Source organism: Martes martes (genome assembly GCF_963455335.1).
Source record: "Martes martes genome assembly, chromosome: 5".
Lineage (NCBI taxonomy): Eukaryota > Metazoa > Chordata > Mammalia > Carnivora > Mustelidae > Martes > Martes martes.
The window spans coordinates 135785270-135799219 of record NC_137892.1 but is presented as its reverse complement, the minus strand read 5'-3'; the positions used below and the strand labels follow the sequence as shown (position 1 = coordinate 135799219).

The 13950-nt window shown below is 50.5% G+C and overlaps 1 protein-coding gene across 1 annotated transcript in view; it reads left to right on the top strand.

Moving 5' to 3' along the window:
* Nucleotides 1-13950, top strand: part of EGFLAM (EGF like, fibronectin type III and laminin G domains) — a 373971-nt gene that overhangs the window by 348618 nt on the left and 11403 nt on the right. The window contains exons 23-25 of the mRNA XM_080803310.1: nt 1788-1968; nt 9706-9784; nt 13113-13256. Of these exons, the coding sequence (XP_080659436.1) occupies nt 1788-1968; nt 9706-9784; nt 13113-13256 (404 nt within the window). The remainder of the gene's footprint in view (nt 1-1787; nt 1969-9705; nt 9785-13112; nt 13257-13950) is intronic.

Here is a 13950-nt window from a genome sequence, read left to right as displayed (position 1 = left end):
AGATTTCCAGGACCATGAAACCCTGGGAGAAAAAGGATTTGAAGAAAAGCATATTTGATTCCTGGATGTTAGCTTTGTCCTGTTTTCCTTTGGCAACCAATGGTGGGCGGTGGGCCGCTGATCATTTCTAGCGTTGGGATGAAGCATGGGGGAGGCCAGAATGAAGGAGGCCGGTGAAAGGAGACCCTTTCATGATTTGCACTTGGAAAGGCCCCATGGAGCTCTTTCTCCTCTTGTATCCCGGTGTGGGTCCCACAAAAGGGGTCCAGTCAACACTTGCTGACTCTAATGTGTTTCCCTGTGTGACTGAACAGCGATCCATGACACCTCAGCTCAGCCCATAGTACCCCCCGCATGGCTGGCCATGTTTCATCATGTGTTTGAAATTCCCACTTAGAAAGGGAGCTGAGATGCTAAGGGGCCCCACGCCCTCTCCCCACCCTTGTCAGGCTTTGCCCCTCCCCCCTTCACACAGCACACAGAACCCTTTCCTCGCACCTCCTGGGCAGGACACCCTCCCCTCCCAGGGGCTGGGTCACTGGCTCTGCCATGTCCCGTGGTGGACGGTAGCATCTTGGCTTGTCTCAAGTACGTATGACTCAGTTTCACAGTCTTTCACTTGGAGCATGGAAAGGGGACAACTATAGAAGGATTCTGGCTGCTTTCTTGCAGCTTGTAAGATTTAAGACTCGGAAAAGTAGTGTTCTCCCAACTCCCCCGATATCCTCCAAGGTCTAGGCAAGCCTGTGGAACCATGCGTTAGTGGCAGGAAGGACCTTGGCTAACCTCTTAGGATGCCCTGCAGGGTGGAGGTCTTTCTGAGAGGTGTTCTGTCCCCAGGTTCCGCAAAGACTGCTTGACACTGAAGCACCCACAGCTCAAAACAAACACACTCTCCAAGGCAAGGGCTGAAAAGCTTGGCTCCATTTATTTGGGGCTGGAAAGCCCAGTAACCTCTCCTTGTAATCCCTTATTTGCACTGGAGCCCCCACTGCAGGGGAAAGGGTGTGAAGGCAAAGGAGCTCTCCTGTCCCAGTGAGTCTGCACGGCAGTGCTAAGAATGGGATCTGTGTTTCTTTCTTTTTTTTTTTTAAATGGTGGGAAACAGGATGTGGAGAGGAAGGGAATTCAAGAGTGTCAGGCAGGGAGGGTAGAGGAGTGGGTGGGACAGTCGGGAAGACCCAGTTGATGGAGCTGTAGATTCCCTGGTGACCATTAGCCAGAAGAACACAGCAGCACAGGGAGAAGCTTCTCCCAGCCCCACTGCCACCAGGAGCCATCCATCCCCCTTTGGTTCCTGCCCGGATGGCTCTTTGTTTTGTATTCTTTCCTACTTGGCTTCACAGAAGCACCTTTCAACCTTGGCTGCATCTTCAAGTCACTTGGAAAGCTTTTAAAAGTGACTGCTGACCGGCCCCCACCCTCAGAGATGCTGAGGGTGACCGGCATGGCACCCGGCCATCAGTACTTCTCTTAAAGTTCCCCAGGCTATTCTAACAGGCAGCCAGGTTGAGGACCCTCATTTATGGGGACCTCTTTACGACCTCCTGGAATCTTCTGGAGCCAGAGGATGCTTTCCTCTCTGCAGAGTCTCCCAAGGGCCACAGGTAATGACATCAGTTTCTGCATCGCTTTTACAAGGTGATAAAAACCGGAACTGGACATTTTCTCTTTCATGAAAGCTCCCTCACCAGGCATAACGCAGGTGAGGATGCCGAGGGAGACTTCAGCCGACTGCAAAGATGTGTCCCGAGTGCCCGAACGTCTTGACCTTTTGTCCCCGGCAGATCATCCTGAACGACCGCACCATCCACATGAAGCACGACTTCACGTGGGGCGTGAATGTGGAGAACGCAGCCCACCCCTGCGTGGCGGGGCCCTGTGCACACGGGGGCAGCTGTCGGCCCAGGAAGGAGAGCTATGAGTGCGACTGCCCCCTGGGCTTCGAGGGGCTGCACTGCCAGAAAGGTAGGCATGGAGCGGGAGGGGGTATCTCCAGAAGCACGGAGACCGCACTCTTCCAGGAGGGGCTGGGAACCCCAGGACAGCCAGGCACGTGGTTTTGAGCAGTGAGGTCAGGAACGTAATAGCTGGCATGTCCCATGGTTAATTATCCTATTAAAGAAGAATCATAATGTCAAAATACCTCTAACAGTGGGCTTCTTCCCTGAGAATGCCCTGATGGTCTGGGAACCAAAAGCTTAAATCCTAGTGTAGGGGGGGTTTCCAGGACCCTTGCCTCTGAGCCGTACCCAGAGTCTGTCCTGATAGGTGGGTGCCTGGGCTTTAGAGGCTGGTAAGTATATTGACCTCTACCTGTGAACGCGATAATGAGAAATCTGAGAAATCTTGCCCAGGACAGAAAGAGGTAAATTCTGCTGAATTATAAATAACCTTCTGTGAAGTGCTATTTTTCATGCTCTTTCCTTTGTGCCTGGGTTTCCTCCTCAATAGAACGGGAATAATCATGCGATAATGTCTAACACAGAGGGTGGTAATGTAGGTTAAATGAGGCGATGCTTATTCCTGAGAAACATGTCTACTAAGCCCTCAACCAGTACTCACTGTTATTGTTATCGGTGAGAAGAAGAAAATCCACTGCAGGTGCTGGGAGCTACTCAGTTTCCAGCCCGCCCCTGTCTGAAAGCTAGAGCAGGTCACAGGCCTCGAGTCCCTACTGGATGGGGCTTCCCACACCTGCCCCAGGGAGGCCACAGACCTCGTGTCTGGAAGAGGCCTACCAGCATGTGGTCATCCTGTTGGGCCATTGGATCTTTTTGTTTCAAATATTAGTATGGCCTCACCTGTCTGGGAACTAATTTAAAAAAAAAGGCATCAGGCCACAGGAAGTGAGGAGGTTAGCCTCAGTGAAGGGATGTGTGCTCTCTCTTTTCCATCTGTTTCCAGGTTCCTGAACTTCATCAGAATTCGGGCTTAGGGGAAGACAGTTACAGGCAGATGCTGCAGTGTAGAAATAGTAGGAGAACTTGTTTTGCAGCGATCGTGGGAACTAGGAATGCTAATTTGCTGGTTGAAAGCCTGCATCGTATTTTATTTCAGTGAATTTTGAAAACTGCATGGCAAATTATATGAAATATGCTTATGAACATAGCTCACCCTAGTGATGAACCCCCGAAGAAGAGTAATGGATCCATTTCTGGAAAGATCCTGATTATAATTCTAACAAGCAAATTGTTGTTTGGCTAATGGCACGTACTTGTGGAGATTTAGTTCAAGAGCAGCTCATTCATTTGGAAAATTGAGTTTGGATTTTACACATTAGTGTTTGAGTTTCCTGGGTCTCCAGCTTTACCAGAAGCAATTCGGATTTGCTCCTGCCTTAAATACTCACCTTAATGGTCCATATATAAAGTCCAGGCTTAAATGAACGTCTCACTTTGAGAATTAGAGGAGGAAGGACAGGATAATTTGCGATCTTGTTAAGCCTCGTTTTCTGCTGCAGAGCAGTAGCCGTAACAGATCTAAAGTGCTCACATTTATAGCTTCCTAACTGTGGGTTCGGGTTCAGTGAGAAGCAAGTATCACCAGCGTGAGGAGTCAGAGCTCCGGTGAGGGCCTGGACAGCGGCCGGCGGGCCTGGGTGGCATTAGGCCTCTTTTTCTGGAAAATGTTATTCTTGAGCCCAGAGTAAACCAGGCCAACTATCACCTCCCCTCGTGTTGTATCAGTGTTTCCTTATGCTTTGAAATAAAGATAGTGTTTCTGCACCAACCGCAGCCATGGCTGTTCCTAGGAAGGCTTATGCATGGTGGTGGGGGGGGAGAGGGATGGCCTACAGCAGTCATTTCTTCTGTTACATGGCTTGAGAGCATTAATGGGAGATGGGTACAGGTTAGGGCTGTTGAGGACAATTTTTTCTGGGCCCCTACAGGCACGTGGTGGCATGCAGTTGTCACACAGGCTGCTCTAATATTGGGGTGAGCATCTCGTCCTGAGCTGGAGAGAGAATGGAGAGAGATGGGCTGCTCTACTGTTCCATAGAGATACAGAAGAACATTCTATAAGTTTGGTTAGATTCTTGGTGGGCAAGACCAGGAATGCTCAGAAGCCATCCTTGGTTGTCAGGATGAATCTTGTCTAATCCAGTGAGGTGGTCCCTAACTTCCTATATTTAAAAGTTTGGACTCTTTTTTTTCCCTCCCTGATAACCAGATCATGTTTCAAAAGCAAGAACCTATTCTTAGTATTCCCTCTGGAAATTAAATCCTTTTACAACAACACATTGCGGAAATCACCAGCGCTAGGCCTCATTCAATCCATACCTTCTCCTCCAGCAGTTTAGTTTTGGGGAATCCCTGGTGAATCTGGTTTTCTCTACCCTGGTCAGGGAGTTTGTGGCACACAGGCGATTTCTGGTAGGACACTCATTGGGAGCTTGGCACCTGTTCTCACCTCTTGGTGGCCCAGGAGGGGTAGAACTAGAAACTCGGGCAAATCCTGGAGTGGTCTAGACACCCAGACCATCACAGTGCTCTAGGGACCTCCCCCTTTGTCCCTGCAAGGCTGAGCTCAGACAGAAGTAGGCATTTAGCTCCCACTGAGTTCCTTACTGCTCCCGGGATGCTGCGGGCTCCCTGTAGTACCAGCAGCTACGGAAAACTGAACTGTCCACCCCAACCAGGGAACCCACCAGGCAGGAGAAGTCAGCTGTTCTGACTCCCAGCCTACTTCTAACTTCAAGTGCCCACAGAAATCATACGGCCTGACTTTGGTGGTCCCCTCTCCTTCCATGTAGGGGGCTCTCACTCTTAGGTGCCTTCTGCCACCTCAAATCTAGGCACCCCCTTAGGGCACCCCAATACTGAGACCCCCCTTCTCCTCTCACAAGAGGGGTGTCACCAAGACCTCCCTCCTCAGAAAAGGTATGCCCCGTCCTTACAGATTTCCTTTCTCCTTCTCTCTACTCTCATCCAAATTTACCCATCTTGTGTCAGGCCCCTCAGAGTTTTTGTATCTCAGTGTTACTAGTGAGTTAAAGCAGAATTTCACAAAGCTCATGTACAAACTTAGGTTCTCAGAAATATTAATGGCTGTTTTGAGCACACATGCGAAGACGGACAACATGCATTCACAGACACAAAATGGGAGGTGGGGCTCTGTGGGCAGGTAAGCTTGGGTAATCCTGAGTAACCCCAGTTTCAACAGCTCTCTCTTCTGGGGGACTTCCTGGTGCCTTGGCTGTGATTGGAGTGTCCAAGACAAGGTAGAGAATGCAGCTGTCTCCCCCGGGGCTTCTCCCAGCCAATAGCACGCAGGCCATTGGGGAAAGAGCTCTGAGGCCTGGGCCTCCCTTCCCTGCATTGACAAGTTTGGCTGGGGGCGTGCAGGACCCGTCCGACCGCCAGGTGGCGGTGTTTCCCTGCAGCGGGAGAGCCGCTCCGCACTCACAACTGACAGGGAACTGGGCTTGGGCGCACTGTCCTCAGTCCTACAGGATGGGATCTTGTCTCATCATTGCACATCTACCCCAAATGCAACATTTCGAACATTTTCTATTGTGTTTAGCCAGTTCACAGCACACTGCGAGGTCTGATTCAGATGATTTTGCTTTTTCTGGTCCCAGAATATGAAAAAACAGCTCAGTACATGTAAGCCATGATTTAGAAAAAATCAGTCTCTAAAAACACAAATTCGTACAGCGTATTCCTTATGCAGGCCACAGGGACTGTTTTTTCCTTAGCTTGTTGTGTCGTTCAACAATGGAGCAGTGTGGAGGTGTTCAGCCTGGATGGCGGTCTTGAGAGAGTTGAAGGCTGGTCCTGGACAGAAAGGGGTTTGGTGGTGGTTACTCCAGCTACAGAGGCTGCATGGTGGAACCAAGAATCCTGGACCAAGTAGAACTGTCCAGCAAGGGAGGGTGCTGCCCGGTGGATGAGGGAGCTGCCTCCGGCCGGGTGGCCATCCATCAGGATGTTGCTGCGTTGGGAAAGTCAGGTTACAGCCCCCCAGGTCCTTCCTTCCCTGGGGTCCTGTGACTGTAAGGAAGAGCCCGCACCCCGCCAGCTCGGTTGGGAATCTCACATCCCTCAAGTGGAAAATTGGCTTTGCCTGGCTTGGAGGCTGCTATTCATTGGGTACTTTTTTGTGTCGGCAGATGGCACAAGGTATAAACGTGAAGACATGACAAAAACACTTCTTCACTAGTGCCTTTGCCGCAGAAGAAAAGATGGTGTTGAAAACATCGGGTTAGGATAAAATATCATCACGTTTATGATATTTAAATAAGCTGCAGAGGGCCGGAAAGGGCTAGATGGTCACTTCCAGCTCTCGTGTTCTAGCCCAGAATTAATATTTATCCATAGATACTGCCTGCAGTGAGTAGATTTTCACCATTTTCTATTCAGTCTGGTCATTCCTGGAGCATTCCCCTTGCCCTTTGTTAATCATAGAATGAGCAGGGCGGGGGGTGGGGGAGAGAGTTGGGGGGATATTTTTCTATCACCAGAGAAAAGAGGCAGCTGGCTGGCTTCTCATTCCTCTTTCACGTGTAGCTAGAGGCAAGAAAAGTAATAATCATTGACAAGGTAAGTAACTTTTTAGCAAAGAACTGTTTCTGCAGGTTTAGAATAAACAAGGAATTGTTAGTTCCAAGTCAGGGAGCCTCAGAAGTGTCAGACGAGGGACACATCCCTTCTTTTTCCCCACCCCACCCCCACCACGAAGTGGAGGCTTAGGGAGGGGAGTTGGTGCTAATTGTGCTGAGAAAGATTCCAGCAGTGCCTGTGGGATTCATAGTCTCATTCCCCTAAGAGGACGAGTTGGGCCCTCTCAGGGCTTTATGAGGGAAACAAGGCCGGTTTCCAATGATCTGCAACCGAGGTATTTGGGATTTTACAACAACTGTGGAATTCTGACTTTCCCTGTTCTGTTCCATGCTGGCACCTGGCAGAGTGTGGAAACTACTGCCTCAATAGTAAGTACAATGTGTCCCATGAGACACCGTGAAAGCGCCCTGGGCTCCTGCCAGGGGGGCTCTGGCCAGGCCATGGGCTCCGTCCATGCAGGCCGACCGCATGCGGAGGGTAACTTGGCTCAGTGGTGTAGGACTCGGCCGCTCCACTGGGGAGGTGGGACTCCTCCCTCTAAATCCAACAGGCCCGAGATGGTACTCGTCTCCCAGCGGGAGCTCGAGGAGAGAACCCCAGAGCTGGGTGCCTGGCAGGCAGCTGACCCCTTGGAGGCTCTCTGTGTGCCCAGCTGACATGTGACAAGCACATCCTGCCCATTTCAGGGAGTCCAGGGGAACGATGGCTCTTGGCCATGGGCCCACGCCCATGGCCAATAAGGGCAGGCCCAGACCCTGCCTGTGCCTCTTACCCTGGGGGTGAGCCAAACCCAGCGGGGGAGCCTTGGCTATGTTTAGCTCTGGGAACGACTACTCTGACAGCTTGGCTAGCCTCTCCTTTTACCTCCTGGGCACTCGTATCCTGAAGTTAGGGGCCTGCATCCCACCAACAAGCCCCCTTGTCCCTCTAACTCTCTTGCCTTCTCATTTCAACTTCTACTCCTTTGGGTCCTTCCCTCGCTGCCTGGCTTCCGCCCCACTCTTTCCCCCACCTGAAGGCTGCCCGGGCACTCAGCTCTCCTTTCGCTCCTTGGCAGCTCCTCCCCGCACCCCCCCCCCACTTCTTTCCTTTCATTTTCCTCCTCGGCCCGTGTTTTGAATCCCCGCTCTTTTTGCCTATCTCTGCTTCCCTCCCTTTTCGTCCCCTCTTCCTCGTACCCGCTTTAACCAGAAGGGAGAGAGGCTGGCGGTGTGGCCAGGATTTGGAGTTACGGTAGCCCCCCCTTATCTGCGGGGGGCACCTGCCAAGACCCCCAGCAGATGCCTGAAACCACGGACAGTACAGACTCTCATATACTCTAGGTCTCTTCCCAGCTGCGCTCACCTACGATGAAGTGTAGCGTCTAAATCGGGCACAGTAAGAAGAGTAAGGGCAGTAACTGATGATAAAATAGAGCCCTTCCGACCACACACATAATCAGAGTTCTGTGACTGTGGTCTGTCTCTCTCGGATACCTTATGGGACCGTGCCCCCCCCCCTTCCGGTGAGGGGAAATGGCGGTTCGGTGGGATGAAGTGAGGGCAGTGACACAGGCATGGTGACCCAGCATTAGGCTCCTGTTGGCTTTCTGACGACACGAGGAGCATCTGCTGGAACACGGCCGACCGCAACTGACTGAAAGCGTGGCCAGCAAGCCCGTGAGTAAGCGGGGCTGCTGTCCTAGACAGAGCCTTCCTGGGTTCCAGTAGCCCCCCCTGGGCCGACAGCCCCCTGTCCGGAGCTGTGAAGTGTCAGAGAACACGAAAGCAATTTCTTCAGCATTACTTCCGAAATTATTCGACTTTCATTTTTCTTCCTTTGCTTTTCTTGTTCCCTCCCTCCCCCTCCTCCTTCCTTCCTTCCTTCCTTCCTTCCTTCCTTCCTTCCTTTTTTAAATTTTTTTTTTTTTTAACATTGTGGAAACCTGCGTGGGTGACCTGCCAACAGAGGAATTTATCCTTGGGGCTCCATGTCATTGGGTTTGGGGGTTCGCTCTTGCCTTTCTCTCTCTCCTTTCTCTCTGTCTCTCCCTTTCTCTTTTCATGATTAGAAGTTAAGTGTAAACTTTCCTGCGGTTCATAGTATCAAATAATTTTACGTTTTCTCTCCTGGGCGTGGAGTCAGCTCGGTGTCTCCTTTGCATCAAGCACGGGTTTCGGCGAAACTCTAACTGCTCTTATAAGCTGCCTTCTTCTCTCTCGTTTTGAACGTCTCTTCAGAAATGCGATTCATTCCATCTTAATTTCCTTCAACGGTCCCTTCTCTGTCTTTCTGAAGGGAGAAAGATACGGCCATGTGGGAAAGGGTGATTCCTTAGGAAAACAAAGGCGTGAGACATTAGGAAGAAGCAAATACACTTCTAAGATACTGGACAGTCCGAGGTGGGCTGAGGGCCAGAATTAAGGAGAGCCCGCCTGCTGTATGGTCTTATGCTCTCTTTGCTGGGTGACCTTGGGCAAGTCCTTGATGACCCTCATGCATCGTCTTCCACTTCTGTGACGTGGGAATAACCAGCCGTCCTCCATACTCCCTGCTACTTCATGAGAATATGGTGAAGAGGCTGTAAAACATGACACTGGAAGGTGATTTGTATTTAAAAAAAAAAAAACAACAACAACAACAAAAAACAAAAACAACCAAGCCAAAACCTTATCCTGCCTACTTCACCAGTCTCTTGAGGTCATGGCTGAAGGAGTAGGAGTCCTAGGGCAGATTGGCTTCAGATAATGAAATCCTGGTGGGCTTTGTTTGGGGATTGTTTTCTCTGCCTCCCTTGGAGAATATCTAGGGTTATCCCCAGCTGTTCCCCACATGGCCCAAGACCTACTCTTTGGCTTCCAAGAATAATTGGGCACAGTTCAAGTTTCAGCATACTGCAAGGACTTCTCAGTAGTGCTGAGGCCAATAACAGTGACAGCCAGCCCCAGGGAGGCGACCACAGGGAGACACCAACCCCAAGCCATGACAGGCAGCTCCGAACCTGGCCAAGTACGTGTGCAGCCAAGAGGAAGGGGCTGACAAGTTGTTAAATGTCCCATTTCCAGGAGCTGGCATCCTCTGTATTTTCCTGCCCTGTGGTTGAGGGCTGGGGTCAAGAGATCCGAATACCACGTAACCTCCATTTTCTCTTCTGTCTCAGCCATCACAGAAGCCATCGAGATCCCGCAGTTCATCGGGCGCAGTTACCTGATCTACGACAACCCAGATATCCTCAAGAGGTAATAAGTTACAGTGGGCACCTTCCTTATCTCTGCGGGGGTCCATTTCCCAAAGTCTTTCCCAGGATTTTTCCTTATCTAACTTGCCAGACGATAATTCTCCAAGAAGGCCATTGAGCCTTGGCCTCAAAGGAGGGGAGAAAAACTCAAAATAGACATAGAAACTAGAACAAAACAAACATAAAAACAAACTCTACTTGAAAAGTGCCGCCTTTCAGACAACCCCGTTACCAACAGCCCAAACCCTTTCTGGTCAGAGGGCCTGGAGAGAGGAGACTGCCCAGCCCCAGGATTTCCAGCATCAGGGCACTGAGAAGCATCGAGAACTTAACACGCCCCAAGTCGGGGTTCTGAGTGTGATTCCCCAGGTGGGGCAGTTAGCTGGGCCCTGTCCTCTGGCCACAGTGTGCAGTCCTGCCTGGAGCCAGCGGCAGAAGCGCTCCCGGGGTCCTGCCATCAGTCTTCGAGTCCACACGCTACCTTGTGTCTTCCTCAGCAGAGCTCCACGGTCCCCTTCAGGCTCTGCCAGTTCAGTGAGGGGCTTCTTGGCTCTCCTCATGTGGCTACAAGAGCCTGATCCAAGGAGATGACCAGGTGCTAGCCAGGCTTTTCATGCCTGGTGGCAGAAGCTCTGGCCCTGCCTTAGAGTCCAAGCCCCTGGTTTGGAACCGCGTGTGGACAAGACAAGAAAAAGGCTGGCCCGACGCAGGCAGAGTCCTCACCCTAGCCAAGCTCATCTGTGGTGCTTCCACTGTGCCCTTCTCTCTTTCTTTGTCCTCCTCTAGTTCTTTATAGTTTATAGGGTGCTTTCCCCCACCCCGCCACCAGCACCGTCATTCTAGAATTTTCCTTCCTCTTCAGGTTGACTGCATCTTAGCAGACTAAGGGAAGCTTTAAGCAAAAGGTACCCAGTACTTAAGGTAGATGAGTTTGGGGGCCTTTCAAGGGACAAAGTGGTTGAGAGAAATTTTCCCAGGGTGCTGGATGCACCTAGTAACTCTGAACACACACCAGACGGACACTGCTTCATTTCTTTAATCGTGTGTTGTGTTTATCTAGGTTGTCTTGGCGTGGGGCCCAGAGAGAGCTTCTTCCTTCTTCAGCCCTTTCTCCCCAAAGATACAAGGGCATCAGTCCCCAGAAAAAAGGCCTTGTGAAAGGGGCACAAGTCTTAAGCCCCCTGGGGCTTAGTACAAGGCACCAGGTGGTTTGGGAGAATAGAAGGGTTTGGTGAGAGTAGGGGATGCAGGGCCCCAAACCAAAACAATTGCGTACATGTGCGTGTGTGCATGTCCACGTGCATGTGCACAAAGCTGCAAGTAAAGTCAGGATCAGGGTCTGTTTCCGTCAGATGCCTTTGGCTGCAAGTAATGGAAAACTCCGCTCCGATGTCTTCAACATGAAGAGCGTTCATCAGATCACGTAACAAGCAGTCCAGACTTAGACTGATTCCTGGACTGATTAATTGAGAGATTCAACTCTATCATCAAAGACCTATGTCTCTTCCATCTTTCTGCCTTGTTATCGTCAGGATAATCTCCAGGGGCACTCCCTCTGTGGTTACGACAGCTGTCCATAGGGCCCTCATGGAATGGCTATACATCAGGACAGTATCCAGTAGAAGTAAAAAAATTTTTTTCATGCCACTCTTTTTTAAAGAAAAAGAATTTTCCTAGACTCCTTCTGATAAATTTCCTCTATCTCAGTGGGCAGTATTGATCATGTGCCCACCACTAAACCGATCTCCACAAGAGATATGGAACCATTATGATTGGCTTACACTGGTCAGTGTATCCAAAGCAAGTGAGGGAAGGAAGGACCCCAGAGTAAAAGATGGGGAAAAGGAGGTCTGTAGGGAGTGGGACCAGGGCTGGATTCTCTGCACTGGGCCTGGTGGAAAAGTCACCATTATGGGCCCTGCTTCTCCCTGCTTCACTCTGTGGACCTGCATGGGGAAGGCAAAGTTGATCTCTTCCTGTCTAGGTCAGGCTCTGGGAAGCCAAGACAAGTGTCCCCCCACTGTTCACTATAGAGAGTCCCCACGTTTTGGTGGTTCAACTTCAGCTTCACAATGGTGCTGAAGGAATGTACATTCCACTGAAAGCATACTTTGAATTTTGAATTGCGATCTTCTCCCAGGCTAGTGATGTGTGATAGGATTCTCTCTCACAGAGCTGGGCGGTGGCAGCGGCCACCCATGTAGCCACACCATCACGAGCGTGAGCAACCCATGTGCTTCCAACCGCTCTGTTCCCGTCCAGCTGTTCCAGTATTCACTTTCCATGTGGTATTCAGTAAGTTACCTGAGGTGGTCAACACTTTACTAGAAAACAGACTTTCAGCTACGATGTTCAGTAGGTGAGGTGTATTAAAAGCACTTGGACCTAGGATATTTATGATTTATGATGAGTCTATCCGAGTGTAACTGCACAGTAAGATGAGGAAGGTCTGTACTGAACACGCTGTGTAACTCTTGAGTGGGTAGGTGAGTCAGAGAGGGATGGTGCAAGGGATAGGGAAACAGAAAAGGACACTTTCCCAGTAGTGCCATGTTAGGTGCAATACTGAATTATTTTTACTCTTAGCTCACCTTTTACTTAAAGATCTCTTGCTTGCCCTTCTCCTTATATCAGATGAAACCCTGGTCCCCTTAGTGAGACTAGATTTCTGAACTAGTCCATTCCCAAGAATTGATAAGAACCCATAAGCCTGTGATCCTGCCCCCAGCCGTGCCTGTAGGGCCAGGAGCCGACCCGTCTGAGCCCCGCTCCGTTCCTCTCAGCTTCCTGTTCCTTTCCACCCTGCCTCCGCCCCAGCAGCTCTCAAAACCGTTATCCTGTCGAGCCACATTCCCTGTCTAACACTTTTCCCCCTGTCCGGTCACCCCTTCTCTGCCCTCAAGGACAGTCACTTCCAGAGCGGGCCATCCATAGCCATGATCATGGCCCGGGGAGCTGCCAACTTGAACCTCTTGGCAATTAAGAAACTCACTTTCTGTTGGGGAATGGGGAGCAGTATTCCAAGGCCCCTTGGCCTTGATGCCAGCTTTGGCCAGAGTCTCGCTAATCTGTGACTCATAAAATGGCCTCTTGTGGAGTTTCACCACAGGGGCAGAACACACTGCTGCAGAGTGATCCAGAATTGTAGGCCCATCGTGTGGCCTGTGGTGGTGACGCCATTTGTAATTTCCTGGTAGTACATGTCAGAAATGCCAGATTACCCTTACACCTGGCTCCCCGGGGCTGACAGACAAAACTGGGCCTATTCAGAGTGGACGTTGGTGGAGACGTTGGTTGAACTTTTGCAATTATTTGTGCCTTTTCCCCAGGGTATCCGGATCAAGATCAAATGCGTTCATGAGGTTTAAGACAACTGCCAAGGATGGTCTGTTGTTGTGGAGGGGAGACAGCCCCGTGAGACCCAATAGTGACTTCATTTCCTTGGGCCTTCGAGATGGAGCCCTGGTGTTCAGGTAACCTAACCCCTCAGGGCTGATGATGCCAAACAGAGTGATGCCAAAGTAAGCCAGAACCCAGTATGCCGGAATGGACCTGAAGGTCCAAGCTTCTGTGAGGCTTTTGGTGTTTCTTTCCAGCATCCACCTTCTAGAGTATCAGTTAGCAAATTTTAGCCTGAGGGCCAAATCCAGCCCATCACCCGTTTTTGTAAATGGAGTTTTGTTGGAATTCTGCCATACTCATTCACGTATATATTATCTGATTACTTTCATGCTACAGGGGCACACTTGAGTAGTTTCAGTAGCGATTACAGGGCAAAGCCTAAAATATTTATCATGTGGCTCTTTACACAACATTTTTGGACCCCTGTTATAGGCCATATACTCCCCACTTGCAAATTAGGAGGTAGTAGAAAGAGGGCTTTGATAGCGCTGAGCACGGATGTGAGTGCTCTGCTTAAACTGGCTCAGACAGATGTGACCAGCTAAGGTCGAGAGACCTGCCTGTAAATTCTGACTCTGTTCCCTATTAGCTGTGCAGCCTCGGGAAGGAGACCGCCTGCCTTCCAGTCTCCCCCTGCAAAGCCAGATTCACCTGTCCGTGGACCAACCCAACATTTGGATTTTTGTGACTGCTTCTGGGGTGATACTGATAAGGCAGTCCCAGAAGTTCTTACCTCTTTTGAGTGACTTGAGACTGTTCTTAAAT